Source organism: Vipera berus (genome assembly GCF_964194415.1).
Source record: "Vipera berus genome assembly, chromosome: Z".
Lineage (NCBI taxonomy): Eukaryota > Metazoa > Chordata > Lepidosauria > Squamata > Viperidae > Vipera > Vipera berus.
Window position 1 is genome coordinate 112313279 of NC_138205.1, and position 26546 is coordinate 112339824.

General features: G+C 38.0%; 1 protein-coding gene across 1 annotated transcript in view; it reads right to left on the minus strand.

The window, feature by feature from the left end:
• The window catches only part of ODAD2 (outer dynein arm docking complex subunit 2), a gene marked incomplete at both ends in the record, with an annotated part of 156425 nt that overhangs the window by 19338 nt on the left and 110541 nt on the right, over positions 1-26546 (minus strand). The window contains 3 exons of the mRNA XM_081345475.1: positions 14303-14629; positions 15450-15603; positions 23068-23227. Coding sequence (XP_081201601.1) covers positions 14303-14629; positions 15450-15603; positions 23068-23227 — 641 coding nt within the window. The remainder of the gene's footprint in view (positions 1-14302; positions 14630-15449; positions 15604-23067; positions 23228-26546) is intronic.

Sequence of the window (26546 nt, forward strand, 5' to 3'; positions counted from 1 at the left end):
GATGATCTACATTTACAATGCCCAAAGGAAAATGCCATTGTCTTGCTGCTTACAATTCTTGCTTCATTTTTGATACAGATTTTTAAGATTCAATTACTGGACAGTTAAAGGTAAAGGTAAATAATATGCCAGAGGTCTCTTGACAAAGCAGGTTATAGTTTCTTTCTTTCCTATAAAGGTAAAGGTAAAGGTTCCCCCGCACATGCGTGCTAGTCGTTTCCGACTCTAGGGGCCGGTGCTCATCTCCGTTTCATAGCCGAAGAGCCAGCGCTTGTCCAAGGACGTCTCCGTGGTCATGTGGCCGGCATGACTAGACGCCAAAGGCGCACGGAACGCTGTTACCTTCCCACCATAGTGGTCCCTATTTTTCTACTTGCATTTTTACGTGCTTTCAAACTGCTAGGTGGGCAGAAGCTGGGACGAGTAACAGGCGCTCACTCTGTTACGCGGCACTCGGGATTCGACCCGCCAAACTGCCGACCTTCTGATCGACAAGCTCAGCGTCCTAACCCACTGAGCCACCGCATCCCTACTGGACAGTTAGGGACACATTTATAAAAAATAGTTAAGAAAAAAATACACAGCTTTTGTAATTTTACTTTGAGTTAAGTGGTACGTTGGTTCAAAATTTAAGAATTACATAGATATAAAATATTTTTGCTTTTAAGAGGAAGGCAAAACGAAAAACTAGATCTACCATACTCAATGAAGCATGAAAACATACAATTTCAGAATTGCTTAAGATTTACCATTCAAGTGAATATTTTTATTGTGAATATGATTATTATTATTCCTAACTTGAGACATAGCTTTTAAAATCAATATCCTTTTTGTTTAGATTTTTATACTAGTAATGTATTGCATATTGAAATTCTATCATACGATGCTTTCTTTTCCTTGAATTCAGTAAAATGTTTGTACAGTACAATTGACAGGTCCACCAAAGTTATCAATGCAACTAATTGAAAGATTCTAGACATCAAAATTTTTACCTCAAAGATACAATAAATTTTACAGAAAAATGAGATTTGTAGAGACTTCTGAAAAAAAATCACCGGCAAATAATTTCACGAAACTTCAAATAGCATCAACATATTCTCTTTCATTAGAATTTACTTTCTTCCATTCTTTTAAAATTAGTGGTAATTTTAGCTGGTTTTACTAGCTAAAATTACCACTAATTTTATCTCTTTTTCCCCTCTTTTTTCACTTACCAAAGCAAGAAAAGCAAAGTATAAAATAAAATTTTAAATAAAATTTTAATTACATAGACATATTTCTGATTTATTTGATGGTTGGCATTAGCTATTAGTGTTCTATTTATTTTACTTTTTTATCTATTCATTTAGTATTCCTATTTTTAATACAGAAAAACTATATATAAGCCCAGAAAAAAGAAACATCTTTAATTCTTCCTTTACCAAGCTGGGTTGAACAATACTTAATTTTCAACAGAGACTTTATAACAGCTACATAAAATCTAAATATTCACAGGAATTACTATAATGACAGGTTTATAAATTCAGTGTAAACAACAGCCATTTATTTGGTAATTGATAGCCAATCCATGAAAAGCTTGGATCATCACTGAATAGTTTTCAGAGCTGTTAAATAAGAGAAAGTAATCTGCAGTTATCCATTTAGATGATATTAAATGACAAACAATATCAAAAAAGTCATGTGATATTTGTTTTTTAATCTAAATAAAAATACGATCAGTCATATATAGAATGGTCCTTTTAGTGGACCAATTTGTGTTTGAATGCAGGTTGAAAGAACCATGTTAATTGAAAAGAAATAACATGTGAATTCCATTAATCTGTAACTAAGGAAACCCTGCCAGTGAGCTGTACTTTCATGTTCTGTTTGATCGAACTACAGCTCAATTTGCTTTGGATGATGAAAACGGGAATTGCTTGCGTTTGCTGCTACTAGAAATCTGCTTACATTTCCCTGTCTGTGTGTCCCCAAGACTTTCAGATTTTTAAACTGATAAGTTTCTGAATCACTCTTGGAATTGTATGAAGACATAAATCATCAATGGATAAGGAGAACATGTAACGCAGCTGAAATCACCCATTTCTTATCTATCTATCTATCTACCTACCTACCTATGCATTTGTGTGAGAGTCAATCTTTTTTAAGTTCTAAGTTAGTAATTTCCTATAAAGACATAACCAATAGCTATTGCAGAAGGCACATATTGTCTTATGGTTTTGCTATATGGCCAATTAGGGGTTATTCATAAATCCTCTTTAGAATACACCATAAATCGGTGTGAAGGCACATTGATATGTGCTACAAGAATTCTAGTTTTAGCTAAATGCTTCCATTACCAAGTGTCTCTGCTGTTATGATTATGGACAAATGGCCAACTTCAAGGAAATACTTAATTGTCCCCTCCCTCAAATTATGGGAAGTCAAATACAAACCACAATTTCATAAGGGGGAACAGGATTTGCACAAACAGTACCCTATTTTTTATTGCAACTGGTTTTTTAATAACCATTGTGTGGCAGCAAAACATACAAAAATCCCAAGTAGACCAAGCTAGATTAGCACAACAGACTGGAGAAATGAGAAAAAAGTATATATTTTTCTATTACTTTAAATAAATATTTTTAAAACTTTTAAATCACAAGGAAACATTTTTGAGTTGGTTTTCTAACCCTAGAAAAATATCTCTTATTGAAAATGGTTATCATTTTAAAAGCAACGAATCAGAACAATTTAAAGTGAATTAATGTTTACTTTTTTTGAAAACTATGTTAGATGCAAACATATCTGATTAAATTATGCCAGATGGTTTTACAATTATCCTAGTTTAGTTATGGGTCATTTCTGATACCTTTTGAAATTGATCATAAGCATCCCCAAGAGTGAAGGTTAAGGCTATGGAAGACTTTGAAAAGTGAGAAAAGAAATTCCTGATATAGGGCCTTCACAGTCAGAATAATTTTGCAATTATTCAATTGCAAAAAGTACAGACAATATTAATACACTCACATTCACGCACGCCTCAAGTCAGTTTTTGACTCCTGATGACTGCATCGACTAATTCCTGCTGTTTTCTTAGCAAAGTTTTTCTGAGGTGATTTTCTGTTGTCTCTTTTTGCTAGAACTGAGGTAGAGTGACCCGCCCAGGCCCACCCAGCTGGCTTTGTATCTGAGATGGATCTAAAACTCATGGTCTCCTGGTTTCTTGCCTAGTGCTTTAATCACCACACCAAAACAACTCTCTATAAATACATAGGTGAGTTAATACAGAAGGAATAGAAAACCAAAATAAGAGTCATTTGACACAAGGGGAAAAAATCTACTCAACAGAAATGAAAGTAAAGGAAAACTACAATGAAATACAAATGAAGACCACTTTCATGGAAATAAACAGTACCAATTGCCATTATTTTACTGAATCTATTCTGCTAAACATTGCATTAGCATAAAAGCTGTTTAAACTCCTGTTTTATAATCAGATCTGCAAGAGAGAGAGGTTTTCCCCCCTTTTTCCAGGTACATCGACTTCCTTTAATTTGCCTCAATTTATGCAAATGCTGGTATCGGAGACATACCTGCCTAAATCCACTTCATGTAAATTGGAGAATGTGTCTCCTGCTTTGCCAAGTTCAAACCTGACTGAATTTTTACAGCTGGATCAGAGAACTGTATGTTTTAGAAAAGCCTTTTTAAATGGAAATATTGATACAACTTTAAACACACAAGAATGAACAGCACTGTGATGGGCTAATATTACACTAGAGGTATGGACAGATCCAGCAGACAGTGGTACGGACAGAATTTACCAGATTGTGAGTTGCAAATGTTTTATTTACATTAAGAAATGGAAAAAACCTGGAACATAAGGAATGCCATTCCAGATATTAGGTTTGAAGTCAGACATTTTTTCCAAAAATAAATAAAGTTTTTATGCCCCCCTCCCACTCCCTTTTCTTAGGTATCCTGCCAAGAAATACAGGATCCCTAATTCCAGACCAATCTTCTTTCTTGGGATTTATATTTTTGGGCATTTCTTCAATGAAACGCCTTGCTTCCAAACCAGCTTTTCCCAACCTGGTGCCCTCTTAATACATTAAGACTTCGGTTTCCATAACTTCCAGGCAAAATTCTGAGAACTGACATTCCAAACTCCTTGGAAGGAATAAGATTTGGCAAAACTGTTTTAGTATGTGTTTTTGGTTCGCTTTAATTCTCCTGAGCATGAAATTATCTCTATGGTTTGCAAAGAATGGTTCACACTTGAATGAATGTCAACATTCTCTTGCAGAAAAGCCTTTGATAAAAGAAATTTAGGGGATGGTGGAGGAGGGCATTAGCCATTGAGATCGGGAGTACAGTGCTGAAAATATATGCATTAAGCCAGTGTTTCTCAGTCTTGGTAATTTGACGATGTACGGTTGGGGAATTCTGGGAGCTGAATACGTATTCAAGCTGCCAAGGTTGAAAAACACTGCAGTAAACCTCATTTGAAAGTCAAAACTGGAATATTCAAACCAACCAATCATTGGTGGAAGAGAATAATCAGTTTCAAAGTTGTTGTTTTTTTAAAGAGAAAGTAGACAGTTATTTCCAATTTGGTTTCAAAACATATAGGAAAGAAAGAATCTTGAAGGGAATAAAAGGGAGAAAGGGAGAAAGGGAGAAAGGGGGAAAGGAAAGCCAAGGCAAGGAAAAGGAAGGCAAGGCCAAGCCAGGCCAGGCAAGGAAAGGCAAGGAAAGGGGAAAAAAATCTTAATGATAGCAGTTTCCAGGTGTAACAGCAAGTGAAAGAGGTAAATTTTCATCAGAACCATGCTTGGAAGCAAGCCTATCAAGACGTTTCAAATATCCTCACCTGTACTGAGGTCTTTCAGTTAACTTAAATTGATTATTGACCGTATAAATAAATGCCCTATTGATATAGATCTGAGTGAAGCAACATCACCACCATCATACCAGCAGCATGTATTAGTCTATAATATATTTCATTCTTATTTATTATAATACTGTATTTTATGTGGATTGACAAGGACCTTTCCTACTACCAAGAATATTATTAGTTATTTGTAACCAATAGATGAACAGAACAGGATTGCCCTGATCTCATTCTAATCTGATGGATGTGTGTGAAGCTAAATCTGTAAAGAAGTTTGACTGACAGCATAGAAAATGAATATTTTGCCTCTGCCACAAGACAGAACTGTTGCCCTAGTCACCCATAAAGCAGGTTTAAAGTTAAATCAGCTACTTCTATTGTTCAATAAATGGTTTCATTTTCTTTTCCATTTTTCACACTTTTAAAATATCCTAATTTTTCATGCTAATTTCTTTTTATTAATTTAATTGGCCACACGCCTAAAAATAGTCTTACGTTCTGGAAAATTTCCTATAGGCCAGCATCACAGTAGGAACATAAGAAATTTTAGAATATCGTGCTTTATTGTCTGGATCACTGGCTTCCTTACCCTGATATACATTACAAGAATATTTCTTGGCTCCAGTTCAGGAGCAATAAAGCATGACTAAGTCCCAAGGAAGCAGCTTAGTTGGGCCAAACCAAAACGGAAGGCAATAGGAGTATACATTTAAACATGGCTCTTTCTCCATCTCATATTGTAGTAAGACCAGCATAAAACAGGAGATGGAAACCAGCCCTAGTTCCTACAGTCTGTTCTACCACCACCTCCTTTTCACTTAGCAAAGTCAGAGACTAGGCATTAATCTTCAACTGAAGAAAAGCACTCCCAATAATTTTTTTTCATGATTTGAGGTGGGGGTGTTTTGAGGAAACAAATAAACATGAAGAGTGTTCTATATTTTTCAACTATGGGATTGTTTGGTGTTTAAAATGTTTAAGAAGACCAACTGCTCCTGTCTGTATAATTAGGGAAGAAAATCAACTTTCAGCGCAACCAGGTAGAGCCATATTTGGACCCAATACCAAACACTAATAAATGATGTGAAAAAGATTGCAATTATATCCTTTTTGCAATCCCTGGAGCCTTTCAACATCTTGGACAATATCATTTAGCAAATCTTCATGTTCTGCAGAGGGGAAAAAGGTTAGATTGGTATGTTGAGTTCCTATAAGGCTTAACTAACTTTGCATTAAACAATTGTCCATCTAACCCCACAATAATAGAAAAACATCAGTTAACGTAAAGATCACCACATCATCATTCATGCTATTACAGATCTTCAGAGATTAATTTGAGTATGGTCCCCAAGAGGAAAAACATTCCTTATCCATCCTTTAAAATATATTTCCACCTAGTTAATTCGATATTTTAGGCTGCTTCTCATAGCATAAAGATGGTGCATTCTCTGTTTTAAGAGGCCCATCTTCAATCCACCTCACAGCAAGACTCTTTGTATTTAGCTGTTTTAGTTTAGCAGCAGTATTTTCCCTCTTTTTTTAACATAGGTTTGCTTTCCAAATGGTCTCCATGATGAAACAATGGAAGAATGGAAGACATAGTCAGGAAATAAAATCTGCCTAGCTCACCATATCCATTTGTAGAGCTTCTGCCTCCTCACCTGAGTCCTTTGGTCCTGTTTACCAGGGCCATACTGTTTTTCCCCATCACTTTCAAATTGGACTCTCCCTTGAACCCACCTGGCTTCCTTTTATGCTTTTTCACAGAAATGGAAGCTCATCTTCAAGAATCAGCATTTCCTGCTTTACCACGCAGCCTTTTTCTGTGGATTAACCATTTCAAGACTTTTGATAGGTTTCCAAATTTCTGAATCTACCCATTTGATAAACTCATCTCCTTTCTTTGGAAGAAGAACCATTGCCAGTTATTTTTTTCCACCAGCACATGGCCCCATGGGAATCCAGCCATCACTTTCCTATGTTGTCTTGCACTAAATGTGTGAGTAAGACACCACTTGCCAGCCTTATTTCTGAGGCAGATCTTGGTTTAGCAGCAAAGGCAGCATGAAGTATTAAAGAAAGCAAATCAATGTGGCAGTGACAAGAACTCTTGGTAACTTTAAATGGTTAGCATAAAAATCGAAGCATATGCTTCCGATCTCCATTAGTGAACAACAAGAAGAATCTGAGGGTTCACCATTGCTCATTTACATACCAGGAAACCACTCTTTCCTTTTATTTCATAACTAGATCTTAGGAATATAAAGGGAAAAATCATAGGAGGTGCATGTTTCAGTCACAGCTTGGATGCATGTTTTCTTTAGAGAAAGGAGTCATGCATGTTCCATCAATTGTTATAGTAATAATCATGCTATAACTAAAATTTTTAATAGCTGAGTTTTAAATCAGAGCCACTGCTTTCAAATTGATAAGCAATATGGCCTCCTCCACAGGTAGAAAGTTCATTAGAAATAACCCACTGATGTAACTTTTATTCAAGAAAATCTATCAGGCACTTCCATAAAATACTTTGATTTCATCCCATAAGGAGCATAGTTGGTTTGCTCCAAAAGAACCTTAGCAGTAACGCCCTTACACTGTTGGATATTGATATGGCTGGTCAAGAGAGGAACCCCAAAATCAGCAACCAATCAGAGCTACATCCTTCCGCCCTTTGCTGCTGCTTTGCTGCCTTTGTTTTTCCCCCCAGCAAAAAGTCACTTCAAAAATCAAGGCAATTCAAAAAGAAGTGCCACAATGCTTTACTTTTGGAGGCAGAGGACAGCATGAGAGCTGCTAGACAGAATGAAATTAGAATTTTAATTAATTGGAGCTTAAGCATTTAGTTTGCAGAACAGCTCTTATCACAATATGGTTCATGCCTTAGTCAGCTCACTGGTCAAAAGGCTGCAGAAATCCCAAAGTATGGTTGGAATTCAACAGCAGAGGACAGATCTTGTACTTGCAAAAATGATGGCTCCGTCATCAATGCTATGAAAATTATATATTTTTGTCTCTGAGGCTGTATGTATTGCATAAAACTGATCAATGATCATGATAATCCTATGTGTTATTAAAGAGATAATTTAAAAACTTCTATGGCACAAATAGCCACATCTTTTAACCAGTTGATGCTATAGTATTTCAGATAGGTACTGTACTCATCAGTAATGTGAATTTTGCCGTACTTGATATTCAAATGCTTATCTTGCTTTAGTATTTTTCATTTTGTAGTAGTAGGCATTTATCTTCATCCCTGCTTTTTTATAGACTAATCTGCAACATATTCCACAAAAATACAGTGCAGATGTTCAAAAGTGGCTCATATGAAGATTTTTGTCAACTCTTAAACAGTTGTGAAAGAAGAATACACTTAACAGCCACATTTTTTTTAAAAAAAATGGATGTTTCATTTCGCAAATATTAACTGGAAAGAAAAAAAACATGCTGGCAAGCTAAACAAGATAAAATATCTATACATCTGATACATAATATAAAGTCTACCAGTTAGACATAAAGTAATTTAACCTTTAAGAATGGCTGTTGGGAATTGTGGTTTTCAATCTCCTGCAATGGAAGATGCTAAAGATTCAACATCATAACCTTAAGAGCAAAATATAGAGTGAAAGAAGAGTTGAAGAGTAAGTAAGAAAAACAATTCCAGAAGCCCACAAAATTCTACTCCACATAAACATCTAAAAAACCCCACCACTTTCAAATTCTGAATACTGATCAGTTCTGAGGGAAGTTCTTTTTCCAGATGTCATCATTCCCGAACTCCTTAAATACACAAATACACAGGCCTTTTTTTCTCATAGAACGCTCAGAATGGAGTTCCGGCACCTTTTTTGGAGGGAACCTTGTAGGGTAGGCAAGGCGGGTTGTATGACATGTGTGAGTTCCGGCACCTTTTTCTTTTACAAAAAAAGCACTGCAAATACACATATGCCAAAGACTTTGCTTCTGTTGCTGTCCTGCTCATCATCCCTCAACAAAGGAATTCTTAAAACTCTGTTATGAGATACTGTAGCCATTTAGTACACACATGGTCAAATATTTCATGTGAACTAAACACTGCTATGCCTAATCTCTGAACAAGTGCCTGGAAATGCCATGGAAACTGATATAAGTCTGTCTATCTCTGTTTCTTTCTTATATTCAAACATTACTTCAGTCTAGGAGAAAAAATAGTCTAAGTTCAAAAAAGCCCTGTAATTAAAATGTAGCTTATAATGATGCAAAGCATAATTGGTAGGTTAAATTGACTGAGATGTGAATCTGGAATATAAAGATAAAAAAAATCTGGAATTAACTTAGTTGGAAAATTGATGCAAATATGAAGGAGTCGGTGCTTCGGAGAAAATTTGTAGCTCTCTCAGAAAAGGGCTGTCGCGGTGGGCTGGTCAGTTACAAATTACTGTTTACTAAAGGCAAACAGTGAGGTCACTTCTTGCCACTCCACCTAGCTCTTCATGATCTTTCTTAGCACCCTGGTTTACCTCTTGTCTTTTTTTCCCAGATAGGTGGGCACATTCTGAAAAGAGAATTGGCTGTAGGCTCTTATTACTACTTTGTTTTCCAGGAATTCCAATATGGCTTCTGCAATGGCCCAGAAACAGCATTGGAAATGTTTTATTTATTCATTTCAAATGGCTACCAAATTAGAAAAACTCAAGTACCAAATTCCTGTTCCCCCCCCCACAAAAATATATTTTTAAAAAACTTAAAGGTAAAGGTAAAGGTTCCCCCGCACATGCGTGCTAGTCGTTTCCGACTCTAGGGGCCGGTGCTCATCTCCGTTTCAAAGCCGAAGAGCCAGCGCTTGTCTGAGGACATCTCCGTGATCATGTGGCCGGCATGACTAGACGCCAAAGGCGCACGGAACGCTGTTACCTTCCCACCGTAGTGGTCCCTATTTTTCTACTTGCCTTTTTTACGGGCTTTCGAACTGCTAGGTTGGCAGAAGCTGGGACGAGTAACAGGCGCTCACTCTGCTATGCGGCACTCAGGATTCGACCCACCAAACTGCCGACCTTCCGATCAACAAGTTCAGTGTCCTAACCCACTGAGCCACCGTGTCCCTTGTTAAAAAACTTGATGGTTGCCAAAGGAGGTATCTGTAGGCACAGCCCAAATCAGATCATATTCATGTGCTGTTGGATATGGCATATGCTCTCAATATTTCCTCCCACTGAACAAAATTGCATATAGAAATGAACAGAAAGAAAAGAAAATATGCATGTTTGTGAACTATTTTTAGTCAGGGAAAAGACATCTCAGAGAAATAAATGCTGGAATAACTGGTTCCTCCTTTTTATACTAGTTGGCAGTGCCCCATTCTGAGTGACATGCGGTTAAAACTTTAATTGGTTAAAAGCCAATTTGCATATTTCTGTAAATATGGGTCTGTTCACCTTATAGTGGATTCCACATTTTCTGTTCTGCATTAGAGTCTGATTAGAACAATACACTTGGAACACACTAGGGCGACATAGACGGCTGTCTGGAGGACAATGGAAATTAAAATTCAGTGTATCTGGAAGTCCTGAGTGAGGGAGGGCTGGACCTGGAGTATCAGTGTATGAAAAGATTTACTCGGTCCTTTGAAGTCTGCAAAGAATAAGGAAGATGACCTTGTTGGAAATATGCAAGAACCATTAATTAGCCAAAGGGAACTGAAACATTTTTTAAAGTCCTTATATAAACAAAATAATATTTAGAAACAGCTCAGAAAAACCTCCCTGATTCACTGGGGCATTGAAGGGATGAATGTCAGGTGTGTTTGTGTGAAGTTATAGCAAAGCTAGACTTGCAGGATTCTGTTGATGTAGCTGAGGTAGGCCTTCTAGTCTTCTGTGGCACTGAATTCCTGAATTCTGGCCTACTTAGTGCAGCTGACAGAATCCCCACATAACCTGATGGGGCACCTAAGCTAAACAATTGTACCGGCAGTATATATTTTGTTATATAATTTGAATTACTTAAAGAGAAGTAAGAATACATGAAGAGGTCACCCTTTTCATTTCTAACAATGTTCTCATATTCAGAATTATGAAAGATGCCAGAAAACCATAACATGTCAAGAAAATGGTACTCTAAGACATTTTCAGAAAATTTAAATTATTGGTCCAGCATTTGTAGGAGAACTAGTAGAATTATAGAACATGTTTAGAAATTGGATGCATGGGAGTGGTACAATTTGAGGTCCTAGAACCACTTGTATTATACCTCCTTAACAACTTAAGTGAGTCCACAAAATTCTTTAAAATACTGCTACCAAATGCTAATTTTTAAAGGGGGAAATGTTAAATAAACAGAGAAAGTAATTTTGTTAATTAAATCAAGTTTTGCCCTGACCCCACCCAGTTCTTTGATCTCTTCACATGCACCTTGTTCATCCAGGTGTCTTCCAGGATGGCTGCCTGGGGTTTTACCTTTTCCTTCTTCGAAGCATATCCCTGCTTTAAAAATAACATTGGTGCATTACATAATGTCTTTTGCCTTGCAAATTAAATTTGTCCAGCAAAGAGAAATGTACCTATGAAAGCTAAATTTGTCTATTTCAGGGGTCTTCACACATGGTCCTTTTATGACTTGTGGACTTCAACTCCCAGAATTCCTCAGCCAGGCACACTGGCTGAGGAATTCTGGGAGTTGAAGTCCACAAGTCATAAAAGGGCCAAGTTGGAAGACCCCTGGTCTATTTAAAAATGTTGCTTTATGCTTTTTGCATACATAGAGAGACATTAGCATGATTGTGTAACAATTTATAGCTTGTTTTTCCAAATGTTCCGCTTGTTCCTGATGTAGTGGTTAATATACGGATGCCTCAGCCATTTCAGGGAATTTCTCCAGCTCCCAGTCAAAGCTAAAAAATACTGGCAGAAAACAGGCCCAGTCCAGTAACAATTCTATTACACAAGAGTATGCCCATTTTTAAATTCCAATTGTATAAGTATCAAAAACCAGAAGTTCACATGTCTTAAGTCACTGTGTTCTCATTTGAGCAACAATCGTTTTAAACTAAAATTTGGCAGAGGATTATCGCGTAATGTAGACCAAATGCACTTGGAATGCTGAAAAACAGCATTTAAAAAACCAAGAGATTTCACTTGGAAAACACTTGAACTAGACAACCACAGCTCCTATTTTACACAAAATCTTTTAGAATTATGAATACACTTCAAGGAAAGTCCATTGCTCAAGCCCAAGACTTGGAAGGAAAGCACAATAATTTTAACTTAAATGGAAGATCTACATAAGATTGAAACTCAGGGAACAGATCAAAGAGATGAGTTATTATTATTTTTTCCCGAAACAATAAAAGAAGGAATACACTTTTTGAAAGTTACTTTGAAAATATAGGAATCAAAATATAGATGATCTATAATAGCATCCCCAATTTGATGCTACAGATACTCTGAATTATCACTTCAGAATTAGCAGTTCATATGACTTTGACTTTTTTTACTCTTAACCTGCCCCTCCCCACCACTCACCCCATGTATATTTTGAGCTAAAGAAAATCCCTTCGTATTTCACCACACTATGGTCTGTTGTCCAATCTTCTATTACCAACTTTTTCATAATCCTTTCCAAAACATCTTCTTATATTTTTACAGTATTTCATTTAACTTTCTAGAAATCCTGTCTTGCCTTAAATGCAAACACATACTAAACTTGGAATGTCTGATATATTTCGATATATCTGATATATTTGGAAAACTAGAAAACCTGGAGGTTGGAAGATTAGAAGAAGCTAGATGATAACTTACAGCTATGTTTTTTGGTTGAAACATACTGTAAATTAGGATAGAAACAAGAGAATGAAAAAAGTAAAGCCTGTTTTCAAAGAAGAGCAAACTTATTTTCTTTCCATGGGGATAGACAGTTTTAACTTGGGATTTACCTTAAAGCAAAGCCCTGGAAGTTGAGACAAGAACTGTAAAAAGATTGCAAGATTTTGGGGAAAGGACTGTGGAAGAAATGACAAAGATTACAGTGTAAGGGTTGAAGCAGGGGTCTTCAAACTTGGCCCTTTTATGACTTCTGAACTTCAACTCCCAGAATTCTTCAGCCAGGCACACTGGCTGAGGAATTCTGGGAATTGAAGTCCACAAGTCATAAAAGGGCTAAGTTTGAAGACCCCTGGGTTGAAGAATGTTCCCATATATGAGTGTAAAAACATGGATTTCATTATGAAGTTTCACTCATGGAATCATTCAGATGTTCATGTTTCATTCAGAAGTGCATACGAATGCAGTTCATGGTAGGTCTAAACGGGCCTACCAGAGCAGGTTAGAGGAGCATAATTTTATCATGATGCAACAGATGAAAAATATAGGATCCATATTTATTAATAAAGCAGGCAAGAAGAGAATTTCTCATATGGAACTGTTTGACTCTGAGCCAGACCACTAGTCCAAATAACTTGAGTTGTTGGCACTAAAGATCTGGGCCAAACTCCAAGGCCTTCAGAACAATTAACCAAATAGTAGAATGGTGTAAATAGACTAAGCAGTAGCAGGTTGGAGCTAACATATCTTGATCTGGGATCAAAAATTGAAAAGGTTTCTTCTCTTATGACACTTTGCCCAGATTCCAGACCTTTCCTCTTAACTTTCCCTGAGTGCTACAAAGTTCATCCAAAATAAGGAAAAAAAACCAGTCTTTCCTGTGGAGCCTCATATCTAGTAGTGTGCTTTGCCATTTCAAATGTATCAGACTCCATCTACATCTGCTTTTAAGAAAGCCCTAAAGCCTCATTAATTTATCCAAGGAATCCTGTTAACAAGACTTATTATATTGGCAAGATATAATATATTGGAACTGAGGTTTCTTTTTCTGTGGTGGAACATATTCTTTTAATGTTGGCTTTCTAACCTCAGGCATTCAGTGAAACCTAGATTTTCTTACAATTAGAAGTAGTGAAATACAATATTAATTACAACAGCCTTCTAAATCCTGAGATACTAGCATCAGATTAGCATCAGCATTGGGGCGCAATGGCTCAGTAGTTAGCGATACTGAGCAGGTTCGAGGCCCGAGGCCAGCATGATGGGGTGAGCTCCTATTACTTGTCCCAGCTCCTGCCCACCTAGCAGTTCAAAAGCATGTAAATGCAAGTAGATAAATAGGTACCACTTTGGTGGAAAGGTAACAGCATTCGATGCACTTCAGCATATGGTTATGCTGGCCACATGAGCATGGAAATATCTTCAAACACTGCTCGCTGCCTCAGCTAAGAAACAGAGTTGAGCACCGTCCCCTAGAGTTTGGACATGATTAGAAAGGGGAAAACCTTTACCTTTATCTTCTAAATTTTGAAATATTACATGCACATTCTCCCTAAAACAACCTTCTTGCAAAAATAGGAATAATTATGAAGGAACAAGAAAAGGAGGAGGGTCTTTGGGAAAAGGAACATACCTGTCCGGTAGACAAAATTTCCATCAGTTTCAGAGGATGATGGCGACACCAGTTCTTCTTCGAACTCATTAGAGCTGAATGATCCAGAATGATTCCTTTGTCTTGCTTTTTCCATCAGGTCTGTATCTGTGGTCATGACATGTCTCAGCGAGTCATTCAGGTAGCGATTTAATAAGCTGTTTTTGTATTTAGGAGGTGCTACATAGTCCTCATTGGCACTTCCTTCTGGCTTTACTCCAGATTTTATGACAGAACTTTCTGTTTTAATCACTGTATGATGAACCTGTGTGTTGTATTCTCCTTCATTTTGGGGAGGGTTTTCAACATCTGCAAAGAGAAGAACAATCAAGCAGAAACTTTTCTTATGTATCTTTATACTCCTAAAGAAGCATTCAGTGGAAAACTGAGTTCAGATGACATTATCATGATGTCTTTTCTAAAATCCATTTACATAGACTTCTCTAACCTGCCCCATCCTCAATTCCCAGTTCCCAGCCATATGGGTGAAATGTGCTTCCCATCGGTTGCTCATATACTATATATATATGAGATTCACCCGTTTAAAGCAGTGAAACAAAATCCCCCCCAAAAGAAACAACTTATTACATGGTTTATCTACTACATTTTTGGCAGTTCCCCAAAGAAACAAGACAGGGTTCACTTCATACATAATTTATCTTTGCAATAGTGGGACTGCTGCAATTGCTATAGAAGACAAATATTTTTATGTAAATATACAGTGAACTCCCTCTTGTCTCTTAATACATTATAACTGGGCTTTAAGAAAGATTAGTTCAAATAATTCAGAAAGAATTGACATTTTCCTGCCAAACTTAACTTTGGGAAGAATTCTTGCAGGAGAGGGCATGAAGTAGGCATAAGATTTATTCCTTTTCTACTAAACCATCATTGCATACCATCAAAGAATATAGTCCCTCTGGATATAAATAGGCTTTTAATCTTTGAAGTGACTTTTAGATACATTCATTCTTCTTCAGAGTCCAGGAAGATGCTGCTTATTGGACATAGTTGAGGAGCACAGATCAAGGCAAAAACAGCATGCAAGACTATTGACCTTGAGAAATAATAATTATTTTCAATTTTATAGACTTTTTATAGAGACAACTTGAAAGTATCAAAAACAAACCTTCAGAACATGAATCATCACTGCTTACGCTAAGCCGTTCAGCATTTCCTTGAACATACTTATTGTATAGTTTTATTCGTAAAGCCCAGCTGAGATCCGGTTGGCGGACAGTATTTTTAAGACGCCGCCTTGCATTGGCAAACCAATTTGACACCTAAATAAAAGACAAATGCATCAAATTTGTCTTTGACCCAGAACATTGAGAACTGAATTTCTCCTCTGTAAATGTGATGAAAGAAGTATAAAAGGCAGAGAAATGATTCATAGTCCTATTTTAACAGTTATACGGGCACTGGAAAAACATGATATCGAGTTCTATGTCTATCGATTATTAAAGGTCCATCTGTGCTCCTGAAGATCTTCCTGAATCCCAGTTAATACAGCTCATATTGAAAAAGATGTGAATTGGCTCAAAAATATCTGGAGAGCCACCTGCTACCTACTTCTGTAAACATGACCAATAATAGAATCTTACATTGCAGAATCCCAGATACAAATAGGATCTGGACGGCTGTACAACTAGGCTACCAAATGCAAGAGACTGCTGCAATTGTTCAGGCTTTCAGAGTGCTAGATCAGTTTTCTGATCCCTGTAGCCCAGACCAGCTTCCCATTTCTGCTGATTCCTTATGCTAGAGAGTACCATGGGATCAGCACAGGAACATGTATTATTCTATAACACAAACTTAGATGAGCCAATGTTTAGAATGTATATACTTTCGGAATTCTTTGTTGAATAGTCTGCATTAATGATTGCATCATTTATTTGTTGGGGGGATGGAGAGAGAGAAAGATTTGTTGGCTTAATAGCTGCATAAGCCTCCCCTGCCACATGAATAAGTAGAGTTTTATCCACATAGGCAATATAAAACTTGTGAGATTTATATGCATGCATCTCTATTTCATGGAAAAAGCCAAAATGAAGCCTTGTGCGCTCAATATTTCCATGTCAATAACAAGCATTATTCACACGAATATGAACAGCTCCCTGTTTAAAGTTCAGCTATCCAGTGTGAAATAGGGTCATCTCAAGAAAATGTATCTGCATCCTCCAAACACTTGAATTTTGGGTGTTGTCTTCTCATGAAAACAATTATGAAATCATCATTTTTGCCAATTTAGGGACTAAATGAAATAAGCTCACAATTCATACTGCCTCAAAAAGGAGAGAAGAGGTTGTTACTCTAAGCACTGTAGCTATCACAATATTTCAATAAATAATTTTTTTAAAATGCTGTACTTGTTGCAATGTTGGTCAAGGAGCAACTTTTAGTATTCCATTTCACCAAAGCAATACAGTCAGTTTAGAGTTGATAAATACTGCATCAGTTATTGGTTTCTCAGAACTGTCATTACTATCTCTGTTTGGCTTCTACATTTCTTAAAATGCTACATTTCTGTTCATATGAATTGGCCCTATTCCAGAAGCATGTAAAGCCTGAAATAAAACCATTGCATACAGTTCCAAACCCACAGTCACCACCAGATTGTTAACTAGAGCATCCATCATAGCTTCCAAAGGTGTCAGCAGAAGCACATGTTTAGGCTTTGCAGTTCCCCTAGTTGTCCTGGACCCAAACAGTGAACAGTGGTTTGAAGTCCTGGACTGACTCACTCTCTCTCTCTCTCTCTCTCTCTCTCTCTCTCTCTCTCTCTCTCTCTCTCTCTCTCTCTCTCTCTCTCTCTCTCTCTCTCTCTCTCTCTCTCTCTCTCTCTCTCTCTCTCTCTCTCTCTCTCTCTCTCTCTCTCTCTCTCTCCTGAGGAAAATTTTGTTCAAAATTAACTGTAGCTTAGAAGGTTTGTTCCTGAGGAACCTACAAATGATAATCCATTAAGAGAGGGGCATGGAGAAAGCCTCCTCCTCCTCCTCCTGCTCCTGCTCCTGCTCTCTCTCTCTCTCTCTCTCTCTCTCTCTCTCTCTCTCTCTCTCTCTCTCTCTCTCTCCCTCCCTCCCTCCCTCCCTCTCTCTCTCTCTCTCTCTCTCTCTCTCTCCCCCTCCCTCCCTTATCAAATAATTTTCTGCATTTCATGAATACCTAAATGAAGCTCTTTTATGAATCCTGCATTTGCTACCTCTAATTCCATCTTGGAACAAAAGGCAGGCTATAAAAATTCCACAACAGAACAAACAAAAATTAGAAGGATGCATAGTCCTAGCTGGACTAGGAAAATTGTTGTTCAGACCTGGAATGATGCTAGCTATAGTGGGCCACAATTTCCATAATTTCTAAGCAACAGGGGCAATGCACTGTGCTCTCACCAAACTGGAGTATCTGAAGCTGGAGAAAGTTTGGATTAAACTAATCCAGTTTTTTTAAATGCCCTTCACTCTGTTTTGCTTCTTTTTCTTATTTACTATTATGATGAACTGTTTCTATTCAGCAAATGTGTTTTTCAGGTGGTTTTAGGGCACGTCTCCCATTTTCTAATGCATTAAATAAACATCATACTTAAAATATAAATCATAAAGTACGTTCCTCTCTTTATCTCCTTTGAAGGGAAAAGATTACTGGGATATTGCAGATCGTATTGCACAAGGATAAACATCTAAAAGAGCAATTTTTCCAAACTGTGTTCTCCAGATGTGTGGGTCAATAATAGGATGAAGCTAGCTGTAAGTTTTGAGAGTTGAAGTTCAAGACATATGAAGATTGGAGGTGATTGAAAGGGAGAAGATGGCTCACCTAAGTGATTCTCTCTTCCTGAGTAAATTATATCCTATGCAGTATATGCTTTTGCATAGTTGAATATTGCCAGAGCCTCAGAAGCTCAAAAGCAAGCCATTAGTCATACTGTGGCAAATCATATTCAACAATAAAGCCATTCATATTTCCCCTCCTGGAAAGAATGTTCAGCTTTTTTTTTAATTCCTAGGAATGGCTAAAACCAAATTTAAAATAAAATAAATCCACCCCTACGGGAATAGTGCAAATGAAAACATGACACACAGCATTCATTGCAAATTAGCAGGACAAATTGCTAGCCTCCAAATTGGGGGCTAATTGGTGAGATAAATATAGGCTGTGGCTTTTAGTCGAATATGGCTTCCTGCTCCAGTTCTGTAGTTTTGGAGTATAATGTTTCTGGCTCTAAAGCAAATAGGAGAAAAGGAGTCTACGAGTCATACTACAGGCTGTTCCATTGGTTTTGTTTAAGTTACATGAATTAGGCACCATATTCAGCTGACTTCAGCTGTACAGATTTTTTTTCCCAAATCTTCTTTTGGAAACCTTCTTCCTTTCCTTAAGCCAAAATTATCTAATACAGGGACAATTTGCTTGTTTGCTAGATTTATATCCTGCCAGGAACTCAGAAAGGCAAATGGCACCATTTTTTCACATACACCAGACAAATCAAATCCCCAGTGGGACAGGATTGGCTGAAGGAATGGCCCAAAGTCCCTCAGTGAACTTCCAGGGCTCAGTTGAAGCTGGATCTCCAAGTCCTAGCTTACTACTTTTATCATCTTAAATTAGGGTTTCCCAACCTTGGCAATTTTCAGGTATATGGGCGTCCTCCTAGATTCACGACTCAGTTTTGAAGATCATATTGGAGTCGTAGCTAGGGGGCCATTTGCCCAGATTCGCCTGGTATACCAATTGCGCCCCTTTCTGGACTGAGATGCCCTACGTACAGTCACCCACGCACTCGTTACCTCCCGTATAGACTACTGCAATGCTCTCTACATGGAGCTGCCCTTGAAAACCACCCGGAGGCTTCAGCTGGTACAGAATGCGGCTGCACGGGTAGTGATGGGAGCTCCCCGATACTCCCATATAACACCTCTGCTCCATGAGCTGCATTGGTTACCGGTTGCCCTCCGGGTGAGATTTAAGGTGCTGGTACTTACCTTTAAAGCCCTACATGGCTTAGGCCTGGGATACTTGCAGGACCATCTGCTACCGGGAATGAATTCCCATCGCCCAGTACGCTCACACAGAGAAGGCCTCCTCAGGGTACCGTCGGCTAGACAATGTCGGCTGGCGAACCCCAGGGGAAGGGCCTTCTCTGTGGGAGCGCCAGTCCTATGGAATCAGCTCCCCCCTGAGCTTCGGATGGCCCAAGATCTCCAGTCCTTTCGCCGCGGCCTCAAAACACTCCTTTTCCACCTGGCTGACCTGGACTGACAGGCATTTTAATTATGTTTACAATTTTTAATTTATTTTTAATTTTAATTTATTGCACAGAGGACTTTAATTTTAATTTTATCTTAATTTCTGTACTTATTATATGTTATTGTTGTTAGCCGCCCTGAGTCCTTCGGGAGATAGGGCGGGATATAAGTCCCATAAATAAATAAATAAATAAATAAATAAATAAATAAATAAATAAATAAATAAATATGGACTTCAACTCCCAGAATTACACAGCCAGCATAGCCATTGCTGAAAATTCTAAGAGTTGAAATTGATCTACCTTTAAAATGCCAAGGTTGGGAAATAGATTCTTGGGAAAACAGTAGATTTTGTTTTCCACCAGAAACTCGATGTTAATTTTTCCAACCTGCTTATAGTGTTTGTGTTAACTTACTTACTTACTTGTAGTGAATAAAATTGAGAGGGTGTACAAAACCTTTGCTTTCTCTGTCACTCTACAATGTCTCCACTGGGTCTTCATCAGGATTTCCATCCATCTAAATGTCCCAAACTAGTGAATGGTCAATGGCTTCTGGTTATACTTATCATATTTGTGTGTGATTGGGGGATTAAAGGAAAACCATCCATAGCTAGAACATTGCTGGCTGAAGAAAAAAGCTAGTAAGAAATCTTAGGGTTCCCCGGCTGGATTCAGAAAACGTATAATTTACTTTACAATTTAGCACTCCTTTGGTTGCATAATCCCCCAACCCTGGATTAAGAGATTATAAATACAATCTTCTTCTGATAGAAGAAACAGCAAGTAATAAACAATCTGAAAGAGAAGCAACAACAGGCAGTGTTAATAGGAAAATATTTACATGGTAGGTTTTCTGAATGATTTTGACTTAAGACTGCAGAACTGACATGATTAAAAAGACTTTCCACTCTTCTATTAAATATTCAAATATATATAATGCACACAATTAATGCAGTAACTTAAAACTGAAGATGAAGGGCCCAGAGTAACAAGCCTATGGACCTCCAGGAAAGTTAAACTAAGTCTAAGCCATAAAGCTAAGAGGCTATGAGAGATAACTTTAGGAATGTCCCTAGGGGGCTATCGATTCAGCACAGATATAAAGAGTTTCTTTATACATAAGGCAAATTATTTCAAAGATATATTTTTTCTTCACGAGAATATTTATGGAGTCTTAATGCAATCTTATTCATATTTACCCAGCAACAAGTTCCACTAATTTCCGTGGATATTAGGGCAAGGCAGATCAGCTTCAGATTGCAATTTAAATGGCCAAAATTAATAACAATAATCGACTGTGGTGGGTTATGAGAGAATTTCTTTTTCCAATTTGGCACCAATCCCATCATAAGAAAGATTTGACTGAAACTGAAATAAAACCATAACTCTAATGCTATATCAACTTAACCAAATAAAACTAACATAGCAACGTGTTATAGAATTTGACAGAATGATGCAAAGGAAGACGTCAACCTCATTATATGGAATGCATGACAAGGAAATGCAGATCATGAGAACACTTATTTTGGTCAACTCCAGAAGTGTCCTGGCACTTAACAATCCTAGATTAAAGTCAGTCATCCAACACTATTTGATCATCTGGAATGCACAGCTTTAAGGAATGAGAACTATTTTTCAAGTACATATTAAAACATGACCTAGTTCACAAGATAAAATATGAGTTGGTATAGTTGCAAAGAAATTATTCTACATTCAGGTGTGACTTGAATATACTCTGTCTTTATTATTCTTGAAGATTGGCTTCTTATAATCAATAATTAGATCTCAACCACAATTCATTCCCTCCATTTCTTTTCCTTCATGCAGATATGACAGGATTGCAGGACCAAGCATGGAAGGAACATCTGGAATATTTTATTATAATTTTTTTGTTTGTTTGTTTTCAGACCACACGCTTCTGTCAACTAAGATAGATGGTCAGTAAAATTAAGCATTTTTCTTCTTAACCAGACATGCTATTTAACGTCTGTGGAACATATTGCCATGAAAAGTTAAGAAGGCAAAAGGACTACATTTAATAAAAATCCTTCAAAAAAGGGAAAAAAATTAATGGGAGTATCCAACTTATTCCTACACAGTTAAAATAGTCAAATGATAAGGTTAATGGTTGGACTAGAATGAAAACATATCTCCATACCTGGCTAAGTTTTATTATACATCATTTCACAATAGACTTGATACAACAAAATTCCCAAGGAGCCATGGTGGCACAATGGTTAAAAAGCAAGCTAATTCTGCCCACAGCCAGGAGTTTATTCTTAACGGGCTCAAGGTTGACTCAGCCTTCCATCCTTCCGAGGTGGGTGAAATGATGATTGTTGAAGACAATAGCTAACATTATAAACCAGTGAGAGAGTGCTATAAGTCTAAATGCTACTGCTATTGCTAAGAAATCACAATAAAGCCAAAACACTGAAATCAAACACTTGATTTACTCTTACTATAATATTCCCCAACCTGATTTCCTCCACCCTGTTCAAGTGATCTTCATCCAACCAAACACAATTATGGATGCTACAGTTCCACATGTACAGACAGTCATGTTGATGTAATAAATGTCATCTGGAAGCCTAAATCAAGCTATCCATATTTTCCAGAGAAATTATTTAATTTACTCATACAATAATGGTTTCTTGCCATAGTTTAATTCCCAGCTTCCTTCCAGTACCAATAGTTTTAAGGAAGAGACAGATAGATACTTATTTCTGGAACAGATCAAAACAATAAAATCAAATTAATATTCAGATAAAAGCTTGTGGCTGCTGCTTTTTTGGAACGAAATAACTGGTATTCAGTTTCCATTTAATTGAAGAGAAAAATAAATCTACATGTACTTGAAAGAGCAGCTGAAGTACACTCCAGCTGCTCTAAGAACTTCGGTTATTTGTTCAATACCACTGGAAGACACAAAATTGGGGGAAATTGTTATAGGACAGATGTGCATCTTTCCAGATTGAGAACCATACTTGGCCTTTAAATGGCATCCTATACTCTCAAATGTATTAAAATTAAACGTGCTTAATATTACTCTCCAATCATTACAGCCATGCAAAATTTGTCACTCTAAGAACAGAATGTTCAAGAGAGCTCCCAAATATTATTCTGAAACATGCCAAAACTTTTCCTGTCTTAGGGAAGTTTGGCAGTTTTTGAAAGTAAATCCTTCATGTCTGGTTTGAAGAATTTACTTCCAGAAACCAACAAACCTCTGGAATGGGATAATCTGAAGGGAGACAGAGCATTCTGGAGTGCCACAAGTAAACAAATTTTACTCTTCTCTATTATTTCTCCTCCTTCTATTACATTAAAAAAGTGTGTAACTTCTGGTGGTCCAGATGGGTCATATCTAAGATTTTCAGAGGCTGCAAATGGTCTTTACATCATGCATGTTTTATTTAGATGTAAACTATACTTGCTGGTACATCTGATGGTAACCAATCAGACTTTTTAAAGCAGAGTCTGCAGAGTATTTTCTTCTTACCTGGACCAGAGTCATCTGGGAGCCAAGAGCCAGCAATATCTTCTCTGTCTTAGTTGGGTAGGGATTATCCCGGTGCTTATACAACCACTGCTTCAGTGGTCGTGCCATATCCTGCAGGGCCTGGCGCTTGTGCCTCACCTTCCCACTGTTCTGCCGGGCGCTGTGAATGAGGCAGGACAGAGGGGAGAGAAAAGCTATATTGAGTTCTTAGCCTCCTAGGTCTCAGGAGTAAAAGGCAGAAAGCTATGCATTTATACAACTACTCATGGGATGGAGAAGCAGGGCATCAGTGAGTCATGAAAGGGAATTGTTCGTCATGACTGTATATATCAGGTTGCTACTCCAATCCAGGGTTGAGAATGAAACTGATGAAATGTTTTACAAAAATGAACTCTTGGCTTCCATTTGTGAAAGTCTGATCTATAGCTTCTCCCTTTCTCCCAAGTCAGAATAGTAGATATAGACTATAATCAATGTGGACACAACATTACCCACGGTTTGTTAAATATACAGATCTCGGGATTAGCAGAAAGAAATTAAGCCATAAATCATAATGGCAGGCTCAAGCAATACACTATGCCAGAATCGAACAGGCTACATTATGGCTCCCCATGTGTAGATCCCCAATAGAGTGCCCATTAATGCTAACACAACCAGAGACCAACTTCTTTATGCCCTCCACACACAAATAATTTTATTGTTTTTTTAACTAGAAGTAGTTCTCAACTTATAATCATTCGTTTAATGACCATTCAAAGCTATTATGTCACTTAAAAAGTGATTCAAATTCAGGCACTTGACAACTGGCAAGTATTTACAATGGTCGGTAGTGTCCTTGGGGTCCTTTGAGCACCATTTGTGACCTTTCCAGACAGCATCTAACAAAGTCAATGGGGGAAGCTGGATTTGGGTTAACGGCTACTTGATTCACTTAACAATTGCAATGACTTGCTTAACAGGCATGGCACAAAAGATTGTAAAGTTGGGCACAACTCTTTTCACAACTGTGTTGCCAAGCAATGGAAATTCTGGTGCCAGCTGTGATCGTAAGTTGAGGACTACCTATAGTAAAGGTAAAGGTTCCCCCCGCACATGCGTGCTAGTCGTTTCCAACTCTAGGGGCCGGTGCTCATCTCCGTTTCAAAGCCGAAGAGCCAGCGCTTGTCCGAGGACATCTCCGTGGTCATGTGGCCGGCATGACTAGACGCCAAAGGCGCATGGAACGCTGTTACCTTCCCACCGTAGTGGTCCCTATTTTTCTACTTGCATTTTTACGTGCTTTCGAACTACTAGGTTGGCAGAAGCTGGGACGAGTAACAGGCGCTCACTCTGCTACGCGGCACTCGGGATTCTACTCGCCAAACTGCCGATCTTCTGATCGACAAGCTCAGCATCCTAACCCACTGAGCCACTACAGCATTATTTTTGTGATTAGGAACTTCCCTTCTCCCTTCCCTCCAAGTTTTCTCCTGCTAGGGGCTGAATAGGGATAAAGCACAGAGTCAGAATATGGATCTGGCCACCCCGAATTTCAGCTCAGTTGGCTTTGTGTCTTTTGGCTTCTTAGGTCTGGACTGTCTTATTGCTATTAAGCAACTGTACTTTCACAGGAATGTGATTACAATAATTCCAACTTCAGCTGGATTATCAGTACCATCCTAGAAGTCAACATGATACATGGGAATGACTCTGGAGCCTTTTCTAACATATTCCTGTCATTGTACATGATCAATGGTAATCACAAGCAACATAAAGGAGAACCCTGCTGATTAAACTAAAGGTCAATTGATTCCAAATATTCCCCAGAAGGATCAGCCTCAGTCTCTGAGACATATGGGGCAACTGAGGCATGAAGGCCACAGTTCTTTAAACAAAGATCTAAAGGCATTCAGAGCAGCCCACAAATACAGACATATGAGGGAGTGTGGATTTACAAACTATGCATAATCATTTATTCAGGTTTTATGGAAGAATACGCCAAGAGGAGCTTGCATGTTTACCTCTCTAACTGTATAAAAAAAAATCATCCTGACTATCTGTAACAGTTCTGATAGTTCTCCTCATATTCATAAAATCAAAATAATGCTGCAGAAAGCAAATATATAAGCATGTGAACCAAGGGCAAAACTCATCCCAAGGGATGGGGGACAAAGCAGTTGCCAAACTGGAGGCTTTGATAATTTAAATACCATCGTCCAGTTCTGGCCTGCATATATCTCAACTTCTTATGAAGATAAAAGATCTTTCTCAAGTAAGGAAGCTGTTAAAACATTGTCTGACCTTGGATTTGAGAAGAAAAGAAATTGCAGACAAAACAGTGTTTGCTAACAGAAAACATTTGGTACTTGACACAAGTCTTTAGCTTTTCTCTCCATGTCTCACCGGACACAGATATACCATGCAATGCGGCCAAAGAAAGCAAGTTCAGCAATCTTCTCCAATGTAGAACTCTTCAGCCATGCTAGCAAAAATGTCAGGAGTTGCCATCCCATTATATCTATGGTAGAGGTCCCCAACCTTTTGTGCACCAGGGACTGATTACGTGGAGAGACGTTTTTCTGCAGACCAGAGGGGGTGGGGTTTTGTGTGCTGCCTGCATTCCGTGGATGGGGCTTTGTTTGTTTGTGTGGACCAGTTGCTGGCATGCTGCGGCCTGGTACTGGTCCACAGACTGGTGGTTGGGGACCCCTGATCCAGGGCATTGGGGAGTAAAGGGCTGGCTTAATCAACAAACTCTCCTGCACTCTTCTTTCAATTCTACCTTTAAACAAAGGATCTACTACCCTCAGCATCTAGCAATATGGCTGCTGTTAGGATGCAAAAGAGCCCCCCCCCCCCATGTAGGTAGCAAGAGAGGAGCACAAAAAAACAAAGATTTCCCCATGGATTAGTATCAGTCCAACAGACCACAATAATAACAGTAGTGTACCCTACTCCCAAACCCATTCAGTCAATGGGAGGTAACTGGGCTTACTAATAATTGGCCCCACAATGGGGGCATGTAGGATAGTGCTTCATAATCTCAGCAGTTCAAAGATGTGTGAACTTCAATTCCCAGAATTCCCTAGAGAGCAGGCTGTGGAATTCTGAGAGTCAAAGACCATACATCTTAAAGTTACTGAGGTTCCTTAAGCAATTGAGCATTTTCATATATATTTGAAATTAGATAAATCTGCCTCAGTGGGAGACCACATGTAAATTTCCAGGCACGCCATTTTTGTAAGTTCCATCATGGATCATGTGCTGCTTAAAGCAAATTGGACCTAAATTAATTAATTAACTAAGAAAGGTGAGGTAAAAATCTACTAACTAAAATGAATGCTTTCTCTGAAGGAGCTTCTCTAAAGAAACCTAGTTTATTTTCAGTCATTATTCTACTGCTCCTTTAGAGTGCACAATCTGTGCTGGAAGCCAAGATAGGAGCAGGAATAAGAGTTGCAAAAACATCCTGGGCCAGAGAAAAATATATATTAATTTAA